Below are 13,662 nucleotides of genomic sequence, written 5' to 3' on the forward strand. Positions count from 1 at the left end.
TTGGGATAACTGAGGAACACTCAGATGGAACATGATATGGAGCAGATGGATGCAGGGCATGGCTTGCTCAGCAGCACACAACAGGGACACAACACTGGCATGCAACAGCTCACTCTACTGCACAACCAGCAAGCTTTATACCATTAGTGACAATACACCACTTCGGAACATTGTAAGAAATAGTAGGGAAGGTTCCTAACTCAAGAAACGGGCTCTTCCCCACTCTCTTCCTTCTACAGTTAGTCATAAGCAAACAGGAGAAAGTAAATGGGATAAAGCAAAAGGTCTCCTCTGGAGAAAGAGTCTCAGAGTTATCAGAAGGAGCTAATAGCAAAATATTCTTCTAGTAGCCAAGACTATCAATTTTCCATTTGAACTAAAGTGTATTATTATGTTCGCTTATTTAAAAAAATAAAGGAAAATTGACAGCTTCACTTAAGGAAAGGAAGAACACTTAGTAGCATCTCTCGGGGAGACATTCTGCACCACTGAGCTTGGTGGCCTGGTAAAGTTGTAACACACAAAAAGCTGACCAAAGGTAAAGGCAGGAAGGTTCATCTAGAAAGACAACATGCCCCAGGACTAATTGTGTGTGTCCAACAAGCTGTATTTGATTGTTCTACTCACCAGACTAGGCAGGGCACCCTGACACTAAACCCTCTGAGCCATCTGAGGGAGAACTGACCAAAAGCAAAGAGAGGAAGAACTCCTGTATGGTTCTGCAAAGACAAAGATCCTCCAGCCTCCCCAGCCCCTGCAGCCTCCCCTCGGAGCAGATACAAACTGAGACACAGCAGCTCATTATGTGCTGGAACCAATTTTGCCTCCTCAGTTTGTTCTGGGCAGTGGGGAGAAGGGTGTCCCTCTGTGGAGATGAAAATCAGGGAGAAAGAAAGAGCAAATGGGAAGAAGGGTGGAAGAGCACGGAGCTGGAAGAGAGGGAAGGAGAAAGAGGGGACAGGGAAGGATCTCCCCACACCCCCCTCCCAGAAAAAAGGAGTCCTGGGCAGACCACTGACTCTCCATTTTGATTGTTACTTGCCTTATGTTATTGCTTCAAATGAATGGAGGGAACAAATCTCAATAGCAGTGATTCCAGTTCCTTTTCTACCATATTTAGTTTTTTTCAAAATTTGACTTTAAAAGTAGAAGACCTAGAAAAAATACTCAATGCCTGACAATAATTAAGTTTCTAAAAACTTCCTAGAAGCTTTGATACTGAAACACAATTAAATCAGCAGTCAGACAGCAGCATTTAGAAGTCAAATACAGAGAGGAGTCTGGAAAAAATCCGGGAAAGCCACTTATTCTCCTCCCATACCAAGTGACACATCCTCATGCTCCCTTAAAAACCTCTAACGCTCAGAGCTTCTGCATCATGCCTTGGAGGGCACTTCAAAATAATTTCAGTTAAAGAGTCTCATGAAGAATTTCTCTGCCAAGCAACTCCCCTTTCCTATGCAATGATAATAACCTTTTTATATTTTCCAGCACTAAACACCGCTGCTAATTGCAGAGTTGGACAGCTGTCAAGGGGACAGAAACAACCACTTCACGAGGGAGATTCTGGGTCATTTTGTGCCTTTCAAATCATGACCGAAAGTTTAAACGCTATTTAGAGACCAAGAGACCTCCAGCACAGACCAAAGACATTGGTTTCAGTCACCAGAATGAATGTCCTACTCTGTAAAGAACATTTGGCTAATTTTTCCCAGCTCTGATCACCATCTAAAGGACCAAGCACAAGATTTCCAAGGACAAAATGTATTGTGTCGGTAAGAATGAAGCCAACAAGAGGCACCTTTCTCCAACAGGGCTTCTAACTCTGTACAAAGAACTGCCAAAACCAAAAAAAATTGAGAGCACAACTGAACTTTAAGTTTTTAATCAGTTACTGGAGACGAAAGAATGTCTCACAGCAGTAAGATTAAGCATGTCCTCCAGTTTGCTAATGGATATGAACTGAAGTCCCAAATAGGCACCATCAGCAGTGCTGAAGCTGCTGCTCTTCTCACTGTCCTTTCTTTTGAATGCTTTTTCTACAATTCAGGTTTAGTGTTACTGAAGAATAAGGCACACATTCCACATTGAAAAATAAAATTAGATTCTAAATTTGATATAAGGGGAACTCACTGCTTGAATATTCATGTAGTAGTATCCACTATATAAATATACACCAAATTGATTTATAACTATCAAAACAATTTTAAATGGAGAAATTCTTTGGTAATGTAAACAAAATCATCACATAGTAAGGTCAGCAGCTTTCCATGTTCCAAATGACAAGAACCTACTGGTACAAAACCAAGTAGAATGTGCCTATTTTCCATGTGTGTGTTCTTGTCAAATCCACACAGTGCATCTTGTGTTGCAATTCTGAATGAGTCAGCCTTCTGTAAAGAACAGAATAAAAACCAACCCCACACTGTTTATTGAACTACTCCACACACTCATGATGCTTTTAAGAAATACTAAATGCTTCTGCCAACAACTGTATCCTGGAAATACAGCAATAAAAATATTTCCTCTTCTTCTGCACACATAGCATTTAAAAAATCATATACAAACTCTTAAAATCTCCTCAGCTCTTAGATTTGTAACAGATTGAAATACTACTGTTGAGAAGAATCAAACCACTGTTTATAAAAGGCTGCTTCAGTTTTTCTGTTATTGAGAAGGATTAGCTGGGGCCTACAGGGGAAATAATTGCTTGTAATAAAATACTGGGTGCATTTCAGTTGAAACTACATCAATGTAACAGTATAAAATGTACAAAACATGCATAACACACAACAGAACACAGCAGCAAGTAATCACCAGATGCAAACTGCAAAGCCAACATGTGGAAAGCAGGACAACACACAAGGCTGGAGCTGATTTTTGCACCTGGATGTTACCAAAATGGAAAGATCAGCGATCAGAAGCGCAGCAAACAACGGCACGAGTCATGCAAAGGGAAGGCTGGAAGAAGCAAGCACTGCAGACAGACTGGTATGGTAGTTAATGTATGAAAAAGCTTACTTCATTTAGAAAGCTCACTAATTGGTCTACCGTTAAATAATCAGTTTTGTCTCCATTGCTGAAAAGGAATTTATTAGAGAATGTAAGTGTTTATCCACGATGCTACAGTAGGTATGATTTACATGTTGACATTGCTGATACTTTCACAATCACCTACTTTTCTACTTGAAGTAGAGCTCTATAACCTCAAAATGAAAAGGCACAGAAAACACACTAACTGTCTATGCTTGGCACAGTATATCTCCCATAACATATATTCCTATTACTTAAAAAACATTACTTCATAAAACAACATGTAAGTCCTCCAGCTGAGAATAAACTGAGTGAGGAAACTCTCAAAACTTCCAATTTCGTATTTAATTTAATTAGTTCACATACTGTGTTAATAATCTAAAGGAGCAAGTTAAAAATTACAGTAGTTAGTAAAGCCAATGCCAAAAAAAAAGTTCCAGGTGCTTCCTCTAACTCATGTAAAAGTTGCTCTGAAATACGGAGTGAACTTTTACATTAACAGTCTGAGAGGGAAGGAAGGGGAAAAACACAGACTTGAGCTTGTCTTAAAGTACTGTTGATGCTACTGGAATTCAAGGTTAGATAAATCTTACAGTGTTCTGCCACTATTAGATATGGACTAAAACCACAGCAAAACATCTTTAAAGCAAGATTATACTAAATTTGAGCTTACATCTTCTTGAAGAGGTCCTCTATGTCAGTTCGGGGGCATATCTTTTGGGTGAGCTCATAAAATTTCTCGTAAGTAAATGCTGCAGGCTCAATTTCATCATTCTGCAACAAAATGCAAAGGTACATTTAATCAGAAAAGAGAGTCTATGTGCTCTTTTCCCAAGAGAATATCTTATATCAGAAAAAGCAACTGAGAACTGTTTTAAGCTCTTTACTTGGTACAGATTTACTTTATTTCTTTTGTACTTTCAGAAAGCAGTTCTCAATTCACCTTTATCATAAATCTGCTTGATGTGCATGTATTCTAACCCCAGAGTAACATTAATTCTACATAGAGATGGAAAACAGTCTATTTTTCTTCTGAAGAGTGAAAAAAAACCCCTCCAAAAAGTTCAAAATAGTGCACAAACTTCAGGATACTTATATTGCAAACCAAGGAACATTGAGAAGTTCCAGGTTTGGTGCAATGGTTTTAAAAAGCAGAGCAGTTCTCATACAGGGGGGCATGGAAAACTTCCATGAGGAATGGAGCACATGGAAAACATACTCACTATCGTGTCCTGCTCTGAACAGGACACAAACTGTAGCAGTGAGGAAGAATTTCATCTTGGGTGGCAGGCACTGCTACAGCTGGGGATTCAGGTCTCTCTGCACCCCATCTCAAGATTGCAGCCCCACCAGGTGCTTGCTGCAGTCAGCCCAAGAGGGGCTGGAACCTCCAGAATGAAAGAAGGGGGACTGGGCAGGGTGTAAAGCCAAAAAACTGATCTGCAGCCATAACCAGCCATCAACTTCTTGGGGCTGGCAGGGGCTCCTGCTGCGAGTGGGGCAGAGCTGGACAGCAGCTCTCCAAAGGAGAGGAGCAAAGAGCAGGAGGAGTCCAAGAAATTCAACAAAAAAGGTATCACATGCATAGTTTGTGCTCACACACTTTGTGTAAAAGAGCAAAGCATTCTGTCTAGTCTGTGACAGAAAAGAAGGGAAGCCCCATCTAACAGGTCTAAGGACCACTGTGTCATATGCATTTAATTACATTTGACTTTAAACAGCTTACAGTGATTGGTTAGTTACTCATGAACAACAGGCATGGCTTTTTGTGATGCAAATGACTTAAATTACAGCTACAGATGTGAATGAGTCATCAGTTTATCAGTATACAAAAACAGTTATTCAAAACCACAAAATACCTTTCCGCTGGGAAGACCTAATTCCTTAAGTGCCTGAAAGATCACTTTTTCTGTTTTACCTGATGCAAAGGTTCTGGTAATGCTAAAACAAAAAACAGTGGAGAAAAAAATAAGACAAATGTTAGCCACTTTTTAAACAACCAGTTCTCTCTCTCTTGCTTTTCCTGCCAACATTTTCCTCTGGCTTCAGTTGATGAATGTGAGCATCTTCCAAGGACTAGTGCAGCTGAAGGGCTCTGAGCTCCAGAGCAGCACTGCTCTGCCTGCAAGCCAACCATTAGAAAATGTACCCAAATAATGAACTGTAAAACGAACAAGAGGGTTTTTTCCAGTTTGCTGGGGATACAGGGCCATGCAAAGCATTCTTCTGTGTGCTCTTTTAAACTGTGTGCCAGGTGAAATCACTGTGCTTAACAAGTAGCAGGTTCTACAAGTGAGGGAGAGACTCTGTGTCTTCAGCCATTGTTCCTGGTGGTGAGTTCCCCTCCGTTCCTGGGCCTTCCAGGTCACACATGGGGATAGGTGTGGACCATTTCCATGGGCAGCTTCCTTCGTCCTTCCTTTTCAAGCAGTTGCTGGTGTCAGGAGACTCCCAGCTGCATGCCAAATCCCACTCCCTGCTCCCTCCTCCCCCTGGATACTCCCTCACCTCACAGCCACTGAGAACACCCTGTTCTAGTCCTTCTCCAAACAAATCCTTTAGGCAGAACCCTGCTGCCACTGAAATATTTCCACCAAACTGATTAGCATCTTATCCCTTCCTGAAAGCAGAGGTGACTTCACCACATCTCCGAGTGACAAAGTGGTTTCACTTGGAATGCCATAAATCCCACAGGAGCTTAGCTGTTTGGTATGACTAATGTGGAAGCACTGGGTCTATTGTTGTTTTCATTTGAGAGGAGTTTGAATAACCTCTGACTTTGGAAATGTAGATCCAAACTTGACAGCTCTCCTGCCTTCTGTTTAGGGTCTAAGCTAAAATGTCCACAATGCTTTGATTTTGGTGTCTCAGTCTGGAGGGAAAAAACTTCAGTCTGTATCCAATATCTATTTGTAATGCTAACAAAAGCTGTACATGGGGAAAGACTCCACGACTGGTGATAAGAATATGTTGCTCTTTATCATCAAGAGAGACAGACATTTGCTGAGACTTTCAGTCATTCTCATGTATACAAAGTAATTTCACATGGCGAGAGACGTGAAACAAAGTGTTGCTGTTGTTGTTGCCACAGCAATTCACAGTCGTTTCTCCCTCCAAAACACTCGAACCTGCCTATGTAAATATTTTGATACTGAAAAAATTAAGACCAGGAAGTGAAAGATTAAATTGATAAATTAATATTTTAACAAATCTCAGCCAATTTTTTTCCTACTGGGTTCTTACAATGCTTAGATCTCTATGTCCCTATTTAGGCATCTAAGTTAGTTATTTGATTTTCCAAAGCTGGTAAGTACCAAGATACGTTCACTAAAAATGTAGACAGAGTTTAACTTCAGGCATTTAAAAAAAAAATCTCAGGCATCTATTTTTCTGCTAATTCCAAAATAGAGTAATGTCAGCTCCACAATTTACAACTTATTTCCAGCCCTATAAAAAATTCTGTGTCTGTTCTAATGACTCCGGCTCCAATAATAAATGTCCTGTAAAACATGTAATATTGGTGTAAGTAATTAATCAGAAGCTGTCTGCCAAGATTCCATGGCTGCAGGGAACTTATTTTTGATGCCAAACTATTTCTCTATTTCACAAAAGCTGACAGCAAACACAGCAGTAATTTGTAATGAGAGCAGCAGTCCAGAAAAGGTTGCATGAATCAAAAAAGACTGTAAAAATACAGGGAGATGCTTTCATTTTGCTAAAGCTGTTGGAGGTAAAACTGCTTTTCACTCTACCAGAAGAGATTTCATAAGAGCAGACTCACCTTGTTGTGTATCTGCAGGTGTTTACTCCTCATGTTCTACAGGGGTGGGGGCTTATGGGGACAGGCCAATGCAGTTCCTCATAAATATTTAAAGCACTTCCCAGCTCTGGAACTGAGGGGTACCAACCTATCATGTTTGCTGATGGGTTAAACGACTTGGTTACTTCAGACCTTCACCACTTTCCTACCATTCCTTCAACAATCAAGCCAACACAAACTGTTGAAATCAATCTTCTATCACAGCTCCAACTTATTTATCAGCTCAGCTTGAACTGGTAGTGCCCCTGCCCACACTGAACAAGGAATTATCCATCTTTGATTTCCAACCACCATGGAAATATTGAAACAAACTTCCTCCAGGCACTCTGAAGTAATTGATAGGAAATATATTTACAAAAAACTCTACTTTCAAATTAACTTAACTCCTGTAAAACGGATTTGAGTTTAGCTTTGTCTTCTGTTTTTATACATATTTTCATAATTAGAAGCTAAATTTGCTTAAATCCTTTTAAATGTAGTATATAAAAGGATAAGCATAAATTGAGCAGAGCTAATTTCTAAACAGGCTCTCACTGAGCAGGTGTAACTTGCACATGTAGAAAATCCATTTTCTGCCAATAGGAAGCTGCAGAAACCAAGTGCATTTTTTCTTAATACACACTGACCTTTTCAGTCATCACTTACTGTAGTGCTAAAATCTGAAAACACAAAATATCTTACAAATGCCTTGTCCTTGTAAGAACTGTAGGTCGAATTGTAGACTTAGACCACTAAAATTTATTAAAGCCCAAAAGGCAGAACTGCTGCTCTCCTAAGGTTTTCACACTGCTAACTGCCAGAACTCCTTCTCTCCCAAACACAGTAGGTTGGTAGCAACAGGTATATGCCTCAGAGTACATTAAAATCCAAAAGTAGTTGAGAAAAAGCTTTGTGACTTCACAACTTCCAACTGTCCTAGTGAGGAGTCACAAATATTGTGCCATTCACCACCAACAGCCCAAGAAGTTTGACCTTCTCAAGGCTCATCTTCATTCCCCGTGGCCATGTCCTAGTTGCCAAAACGTCTTAATAAGTTCAAAGAGCTCTGATTTTCCAAGTGAGATTGTTTTTCCTTAGTATTTTACTGCACTTCTGTGGAAAAATATACATTTCTAGAGCTTAACAGACCTGCTGTGTATTGTGTTTCAGAGACAGAAACCCTCCCAGGTGTGTCCCCAGAGCCACAGCAGTCCCTGAGCAGCAGGGGGAGGTGGAGGCTGAGGAAGCAGGGCTGATACACAACACTGCATTTAGGGACAGATGAAAGGGAAGGGTCACTTGGAGGGGAAGCATCAGTGGTTTAAATCAGTGAGCTACTGGGGGGAAGGCTCGGGGTAGCTTGGGAAACAGTGCAGAGCCAGCTCTCGTTTCCCAGTGCTGCCCAGCTTGCCTTCCTCATACACATCCCTCTGCTTCCTTCTGTTCCCTGTTTGATCTCTCCCCACTCCTTCTCTGCACCAGTAGTCTGTGGGATGAGGGGGGAGCAGTGAGTCCCCCAGGCCAGGCTGCCCCGTGCTGGGACACTGGGGGGGTGTCCCCTTTCCCCCTCACAGCCCTGCCATCCTGCAGTAGGCTCTGATTCTCCCTCTTTCCCTGAAAAGCAGACTGGTTTCTTCTCTCCTCCATTCACACTCTCACTGACACCTCTCCCAGTCCCTTCAGTGCTTCCCAGAGGAGCCCTGAAAGTTGCCACATTTTACCAACCAACACAATGCACTCCCTTGGAGCATTCAGATTTAAAGGAGATTCAGCTTCATGGAATAGTAGGTCCCTTACAAAATTACAAGCAAACTACACTTGCAATAAATTAAGCTGCTAGAGGTCAATTTATGTCAGTCTGGCAATGCTGCAAATTTGAATTTAAAGATTTAAAACACTGGCACCAGTGGACTGGTCTGTTCTCAGCAGCAGGCAGGTTTGTCTGCACACACAAATCAGTGTGTGTAGCACAATGGAGAGAATTTATGCCTCACTAAATGTGATGTAAAATATTTAAAGGCTGAAACAGTTTTAGACAAGCTAGCAAACTATAAATTCATGCTAAGTAATAGAGTTCTGTGTTCAAACACAGGCAGAAAGCTCTAAAGTCCTGAAAATTAATTTGTCCCAGTAGTATTGTCCCCTCATTGTTCCCTTCCAGTTGATATTCCCCATGGGACACCTGCACAGAAGGTGCTTTATGGCACCTGAGTTTGACAAATAAGCAGGGGAAGATTAATACACTGAAGCAGCCTAAACACCACCAAGGTGTCACCTGAGTCTTGACACTAAAGAAACCTGGAAAGCATCATGGCAGGCCCTTTGTCTTTCTGCAGATTCTGTAGATACAAAACCCTCTTTTCCTCCCTCAAAAAAAACCCTGTTCTGAGAGGCTGCTCTTACAAAGTCCTCCTTCTTGCTCCCTCCTGTGAGTTTCCACTTAAGAGAAAACAGCATGCCCCAAAAATGTGGTTTTCATGTACTACATGAAGGGGAAAAGCAGCTCAATGTATCAGCAAGAATTAATTTCTAGAGCAGGAGGGGGCAGAATTGCTGCCTAGCCAGAGAAGACTGAAATCAGCAACCTGTAATAGTTAATGGCTGTACAGAAGGAAATACACTGTTCCAGTTTTGCTGTTAGTGACAACAACCAACCCAACAATTTCTTCACCATGTACAGAAAACCAAATATTATCTGGGGGGTTCCTACAAAAGCAGAAGTATTTTCTTCAGAGCTATATATGTCTCCTTTACAAGGAACTACATTTTAATATGTACCTTTTTGTCCTCTACTTAATGGGACTGCAAGCTTTTATGTCTCTTTTTAAAAGTATTTTATCTAATTTTACAACTGGAAAACCCATCCCAGAGTCTGAAGAATTTTAAGCTGAAAAATCCAATGCTCTGAGCTCTAAGTGATTTTGAAAACTGCTACAAGAATTTTAGATTCATTATGATGGACTACAAAACAATGACTGGGCTGATGAGAAGTCCTGCCTGATTTACTGAGAAGGTCAGCTAAGTATGTCTAGTTCTGTACTTATTCTTACATATGCAGTAGTATCAGTAATAACTGCTATTACATGTCATCACTAAGTCACAGAATTTTATTAACATTATACAATCAGTCCCTGAACACACCTGGAACTCCCAACTGTGCTTACCTCCGAACTGGAATTTTCCCATTTGTGTTTGTTAGGAAGGCCAACTTCATCCAGCTGAAATGAAGAATGACATCTTTTTAAAATATTATTTATTAAAATTGGGATCTAGGTACTTCTGTTTAGCTTAAGATTATTGCCATGTCTGTGAAATGAGCACAAAAAACCCAGTTGTTCTGTAGTAAGAGCATTTTTCAGTAACCTTTTGGTGCTTGAGGCAGAGCAGTTCATGAACTGTGAAGGCAAAAGGCAGGCCCAAAAATCAGCACAATTAACACAAGTGTGAACACAAGAAATCTCAGGGGGGTTCATTTGCATATGCATCAAGGAAAGAACAAACCAGACAAGAATTAAAACATACAAAGCAATAAATCAAATGAACAGTTATAAAGTCTTTCATAATTTCTCCTGGGCAGGTGCCAGATAAAACCTTGAGACTTCTTTGGTCTCAATGAAAGACAAACTTCACTAATTTAACACCATTTTTTTAATTACACAGTTTAGTGATTGCAAATATTGACGTATGAAAACCAATTTTTTTTCAATACTAGGAAGGAAAATACAGCAAAATAAAGGAAAAAGGGGAAGAAAGAAAGTAACTTACTGTTTCTTGAGACACGTCATTGGACTGACATTGTTAGCTCTGAAATTGTGTATGATGGATCCAAGCCCTTCTACCCATTGCTGAAAAACAGGAAAATACAGAAACACCAAATTAAGGAAACAGAGGAGGGAAGAAGCAGGAAAGCTTTTCATGGGGGAAGGCTCTTCTTTGCAGCTATGGATAATGTTAATAACCTGTGCTGAGGAAAAAATCTGCCCACTTCCCAGCCCATACCATGGAAAAGTCCAGCCATGTTTTACCCCTTACTATTTCATCCCTCACCAAACAGGGATTGTGCTTTCCATTCTCCCAAAGGCTACATGTAGCACCAGTGGTGTTATTAAATCAGTTTATTGCCAGACACGGCAAGCTGTCCATGGATTGATTTATCAAGCCCTCTATTTATAGCCTGCACAAACCTCTGCCTCCCTTTTGGTGGTGGTGGGCAACACCAGCTGTTACTGAGCAGCACTGTGCAGTATGTGAGGAGAAACTCAACTGGTCCAGCTTCCCAAAAGGAATGAAACAAAATAAAAACAAGCTAGAGGCACAACAACTGCTCTGTGACACCCACATCCTCTACACTATTCCATATTCCAGTCCCGCTTGCTTTCTCGCTTTCATCCTTAAAAAGCACAGCATTCCCATAATCACAGGGATGGCTTTCAGCCAACAGCAGCATTACAGTTCTTACTTATGTAATTCCATTTTTATGGATCTATTTTTCTACCTATTTTTCTACAACCTGCACTCAGACGATGCAGTACTGCATAGAGGCAGCTTAAGGATTAGGCCCCAACATGAACACTCATTGATTTCTGCAAGAATCCTGGCAGGATAAAGCTGCAGGAAGAGAAAAAAGTGACAGCACTGCAAGCCAAGTTCGATCTCAATTAGGCCATTGTAACACCAGGATTACTCAACAGATCATTGACACTGGTGGAACTGAGACAGGATTTGGGCCACTGCTAAACATTAACCTTATGAATAAAGAAGCTTTTTGCTTCTGGCCAAATGCTGTGCATGCAGCTTGAACTGCCTTGGGCAGGATCCAAAATCTGACACTTATAAATAGATGCAGATGAGTGTATTTTCCTTTTCATGAATGAGTGCTGTACATCTGCAATACAGATGAAAAAATCAGGATTTACATTGGAGCAGTACTAAGGTCTTTGGGAAATGGCACTTTCTAAACTGCAGGGAGCAAACCCTTGTGGGCTGAAACGAGGTCTAAGGTGTCAATTCAACAGATAAACACACTTAAGCAGAACCTTGTACTCAGAACACATTAAATCTATTTTGCTTTAGGAAAAGCAGCCACTTATTAAGACATGCATTAATATTTAATTATTCTTTTAAGTTTATTTTAAGTAAGTACTGCATAAAATATGCATTCTAATAGATTGTGTATCTGAGAATCATTTGAAAATAGAAGTCTGAGTTATGAAAATCTTCTATTTGGGGTTTTCTTAGGTGTGTTTTTGTGATTGAAAACAACCCAAGTAACAGTCTGCCCTCCCATGTCTGTTTTTCTGACTGCATAAATAAGATGACTTAGTAATCAGAGGATGAGGGTACTGCCTAGGAAGGTAAAGAAAGGTTCATGGGGTGAGATAATATTATTTATTAGTGCTGATAAAATGAGAAACCACTGACAGAGTTAGGAAACACTTTATCTTTTCTTACAAAGGTTCTCTCACCTCAGATGATAAAGGAACAGCATTTGTGATAATTTCAGGGTAAATGTCTGAACAAGTCATAAGCATATTTCAATCTCCTAAAACTGTGAAAATTCAGTTATCATTAACTACCTGTTTGGGTTTAGGGTTTTGGTTTTTTGTTTTAAATGAGTAAAATATTACATTCCTGCTGCATTAAAACTGTCACAACTATACAAACATTTATCCTTGTAAGATCTGTAGCCCCCTCCAGACTCCTCCACTTTTCAGCACTGACCCATACAGTACAATGCCACATAAACTGCAAACAAAAAAACCCTTGCAAAATTAAATTACACAAAATGCATGTTGTGAAAAAGCTTCAGTATTTCTCCTATTTTTTTCTGCCAAAAACCATTACTGGTGCAGTACTGACAGTATCACCATTTCAACTGGAAATCAACACCCACAGGTCCATTCTGATCTGAAGGCAATGGGTTACAACCACCCCAGATATAACAAAGCTAACATTTGTAAGTAAGGTTACCCAGCACTCAGTTCTGATGTTACTTGTGCTCATCAAGAGAAGCTGCCAAAAAGGATCACTGCTAGAAAAAACACGCAGAGAGGGAAATCAATACAGTGACCACTTACAAAGTGGTATTTTTGCAGTTGTCCTGACGATTTCCACTTTGGAGGAAGTGGAAATCTTTTTCAGTGTTAATGCCCTTTCCTGACAGAGATGCCAAATCAGGAACTCCCTTAGAGCAAAAGAGCACAAATGTACAGCCCAACAGTGATAAGCCCCAAAAGCATCACATCCCTGCTGGCACCAAGGGAGGGAGCGAACTGGGAGGCTCTGCCCACTATGAATCATCTCTGCTTTGGTGTGATGTCCCCTGGGCACGACATGGCAGCTCCAGAGAGCTGTTTGCCCTTCTGATCCACACCACAGTGAAGCCTCTGGCTGCCTGCCCTTCAGTTTGGGGCTAAAGAAGGTTCTGGAGCGTTTCATCAGACACTGCCCACGGTTATCAGCTGGCCCCAAATGAATTAGGAATACAATGACAAACAAATTCGACACCACATTCAACACATTCAGATTTTTTGTCCTTCTGAGCCAGAACAGTCTCCAAATAACAACTCTCTTCATAATCACTTTTAAGGCACTGTGATCCAGTGCACGGGTAGTCACGAAATTCAATGTCAAGCTGGCAATATATTGCTTTCCTGGCAATAAACCATTCCCAGATTTAATGAACACTTGTCTGATGACCTTGCAGGAGGGATGGAAGAAGAGCTCAGGTTTTTCTCAGCTAACACACTCTGAAGAATTCAGTAGCAGCCTTGCTTATATGCTATGATAGCACTGCTTATTTCACAGACAAAGGTCAAAGATCTGTAAAT

The 13,662-nt window shown here is 40.6% G+C and overlaps 1 protein-coding gene across 6 annotated transcripts in view; it reads right to left on the bottom strand.

Moving 5' to 3' along the window:
• Positions 1-13,662, bottom strand: part of PLCB4 (phospholipase C beta 4) — a 188,127-nt gene that overhangs the window by 56,791 nt on the left and 117,674 nt on the right. For all 6 annotated transcript variants that reach the window (XM_071582151.1, XM_071582148.1, XM_071582149.1 and 3 more), the window contains 5 exons: positions 10,598-10,677; positions 9,997-10,050; positions 4,893-4,974; positions 3,707-3,807; positions 3,022-3,079 (listed from right to left, as the gene is read on the bottom strand). In XM_071582151.1, the coding sequence (XP_071438252.1) occupies positions 3,022-3,079; positions 3,707-3,807; positions 4,893-4,974; positions 9,997-10,050; positions 10,598-10,677 (375 nt within the window). The remainder of the gene's footprint in view (positions 1-3,021; positions 3,080-3,706; positions 3,808-4,892; positions 4,975-9,996; positions 10,051-10,597; positions 10,678-13,662) is intronic.

This window comes from Pithys albifrons, chromosome 2, assembly GCF_047495875.1.
Source record: "Pithys albifrons albifrons isolate INPA30051 chromosome 2, PitAlb_v1, whole genome shotgun sequence".
NCBI classification, from domain to species: domain Eukaryota; kingdom Metazoa; phylum Chordata; class Aves; order Passeriformes; family Thamnophilidae; genus Pithys; species Pithys albifrons.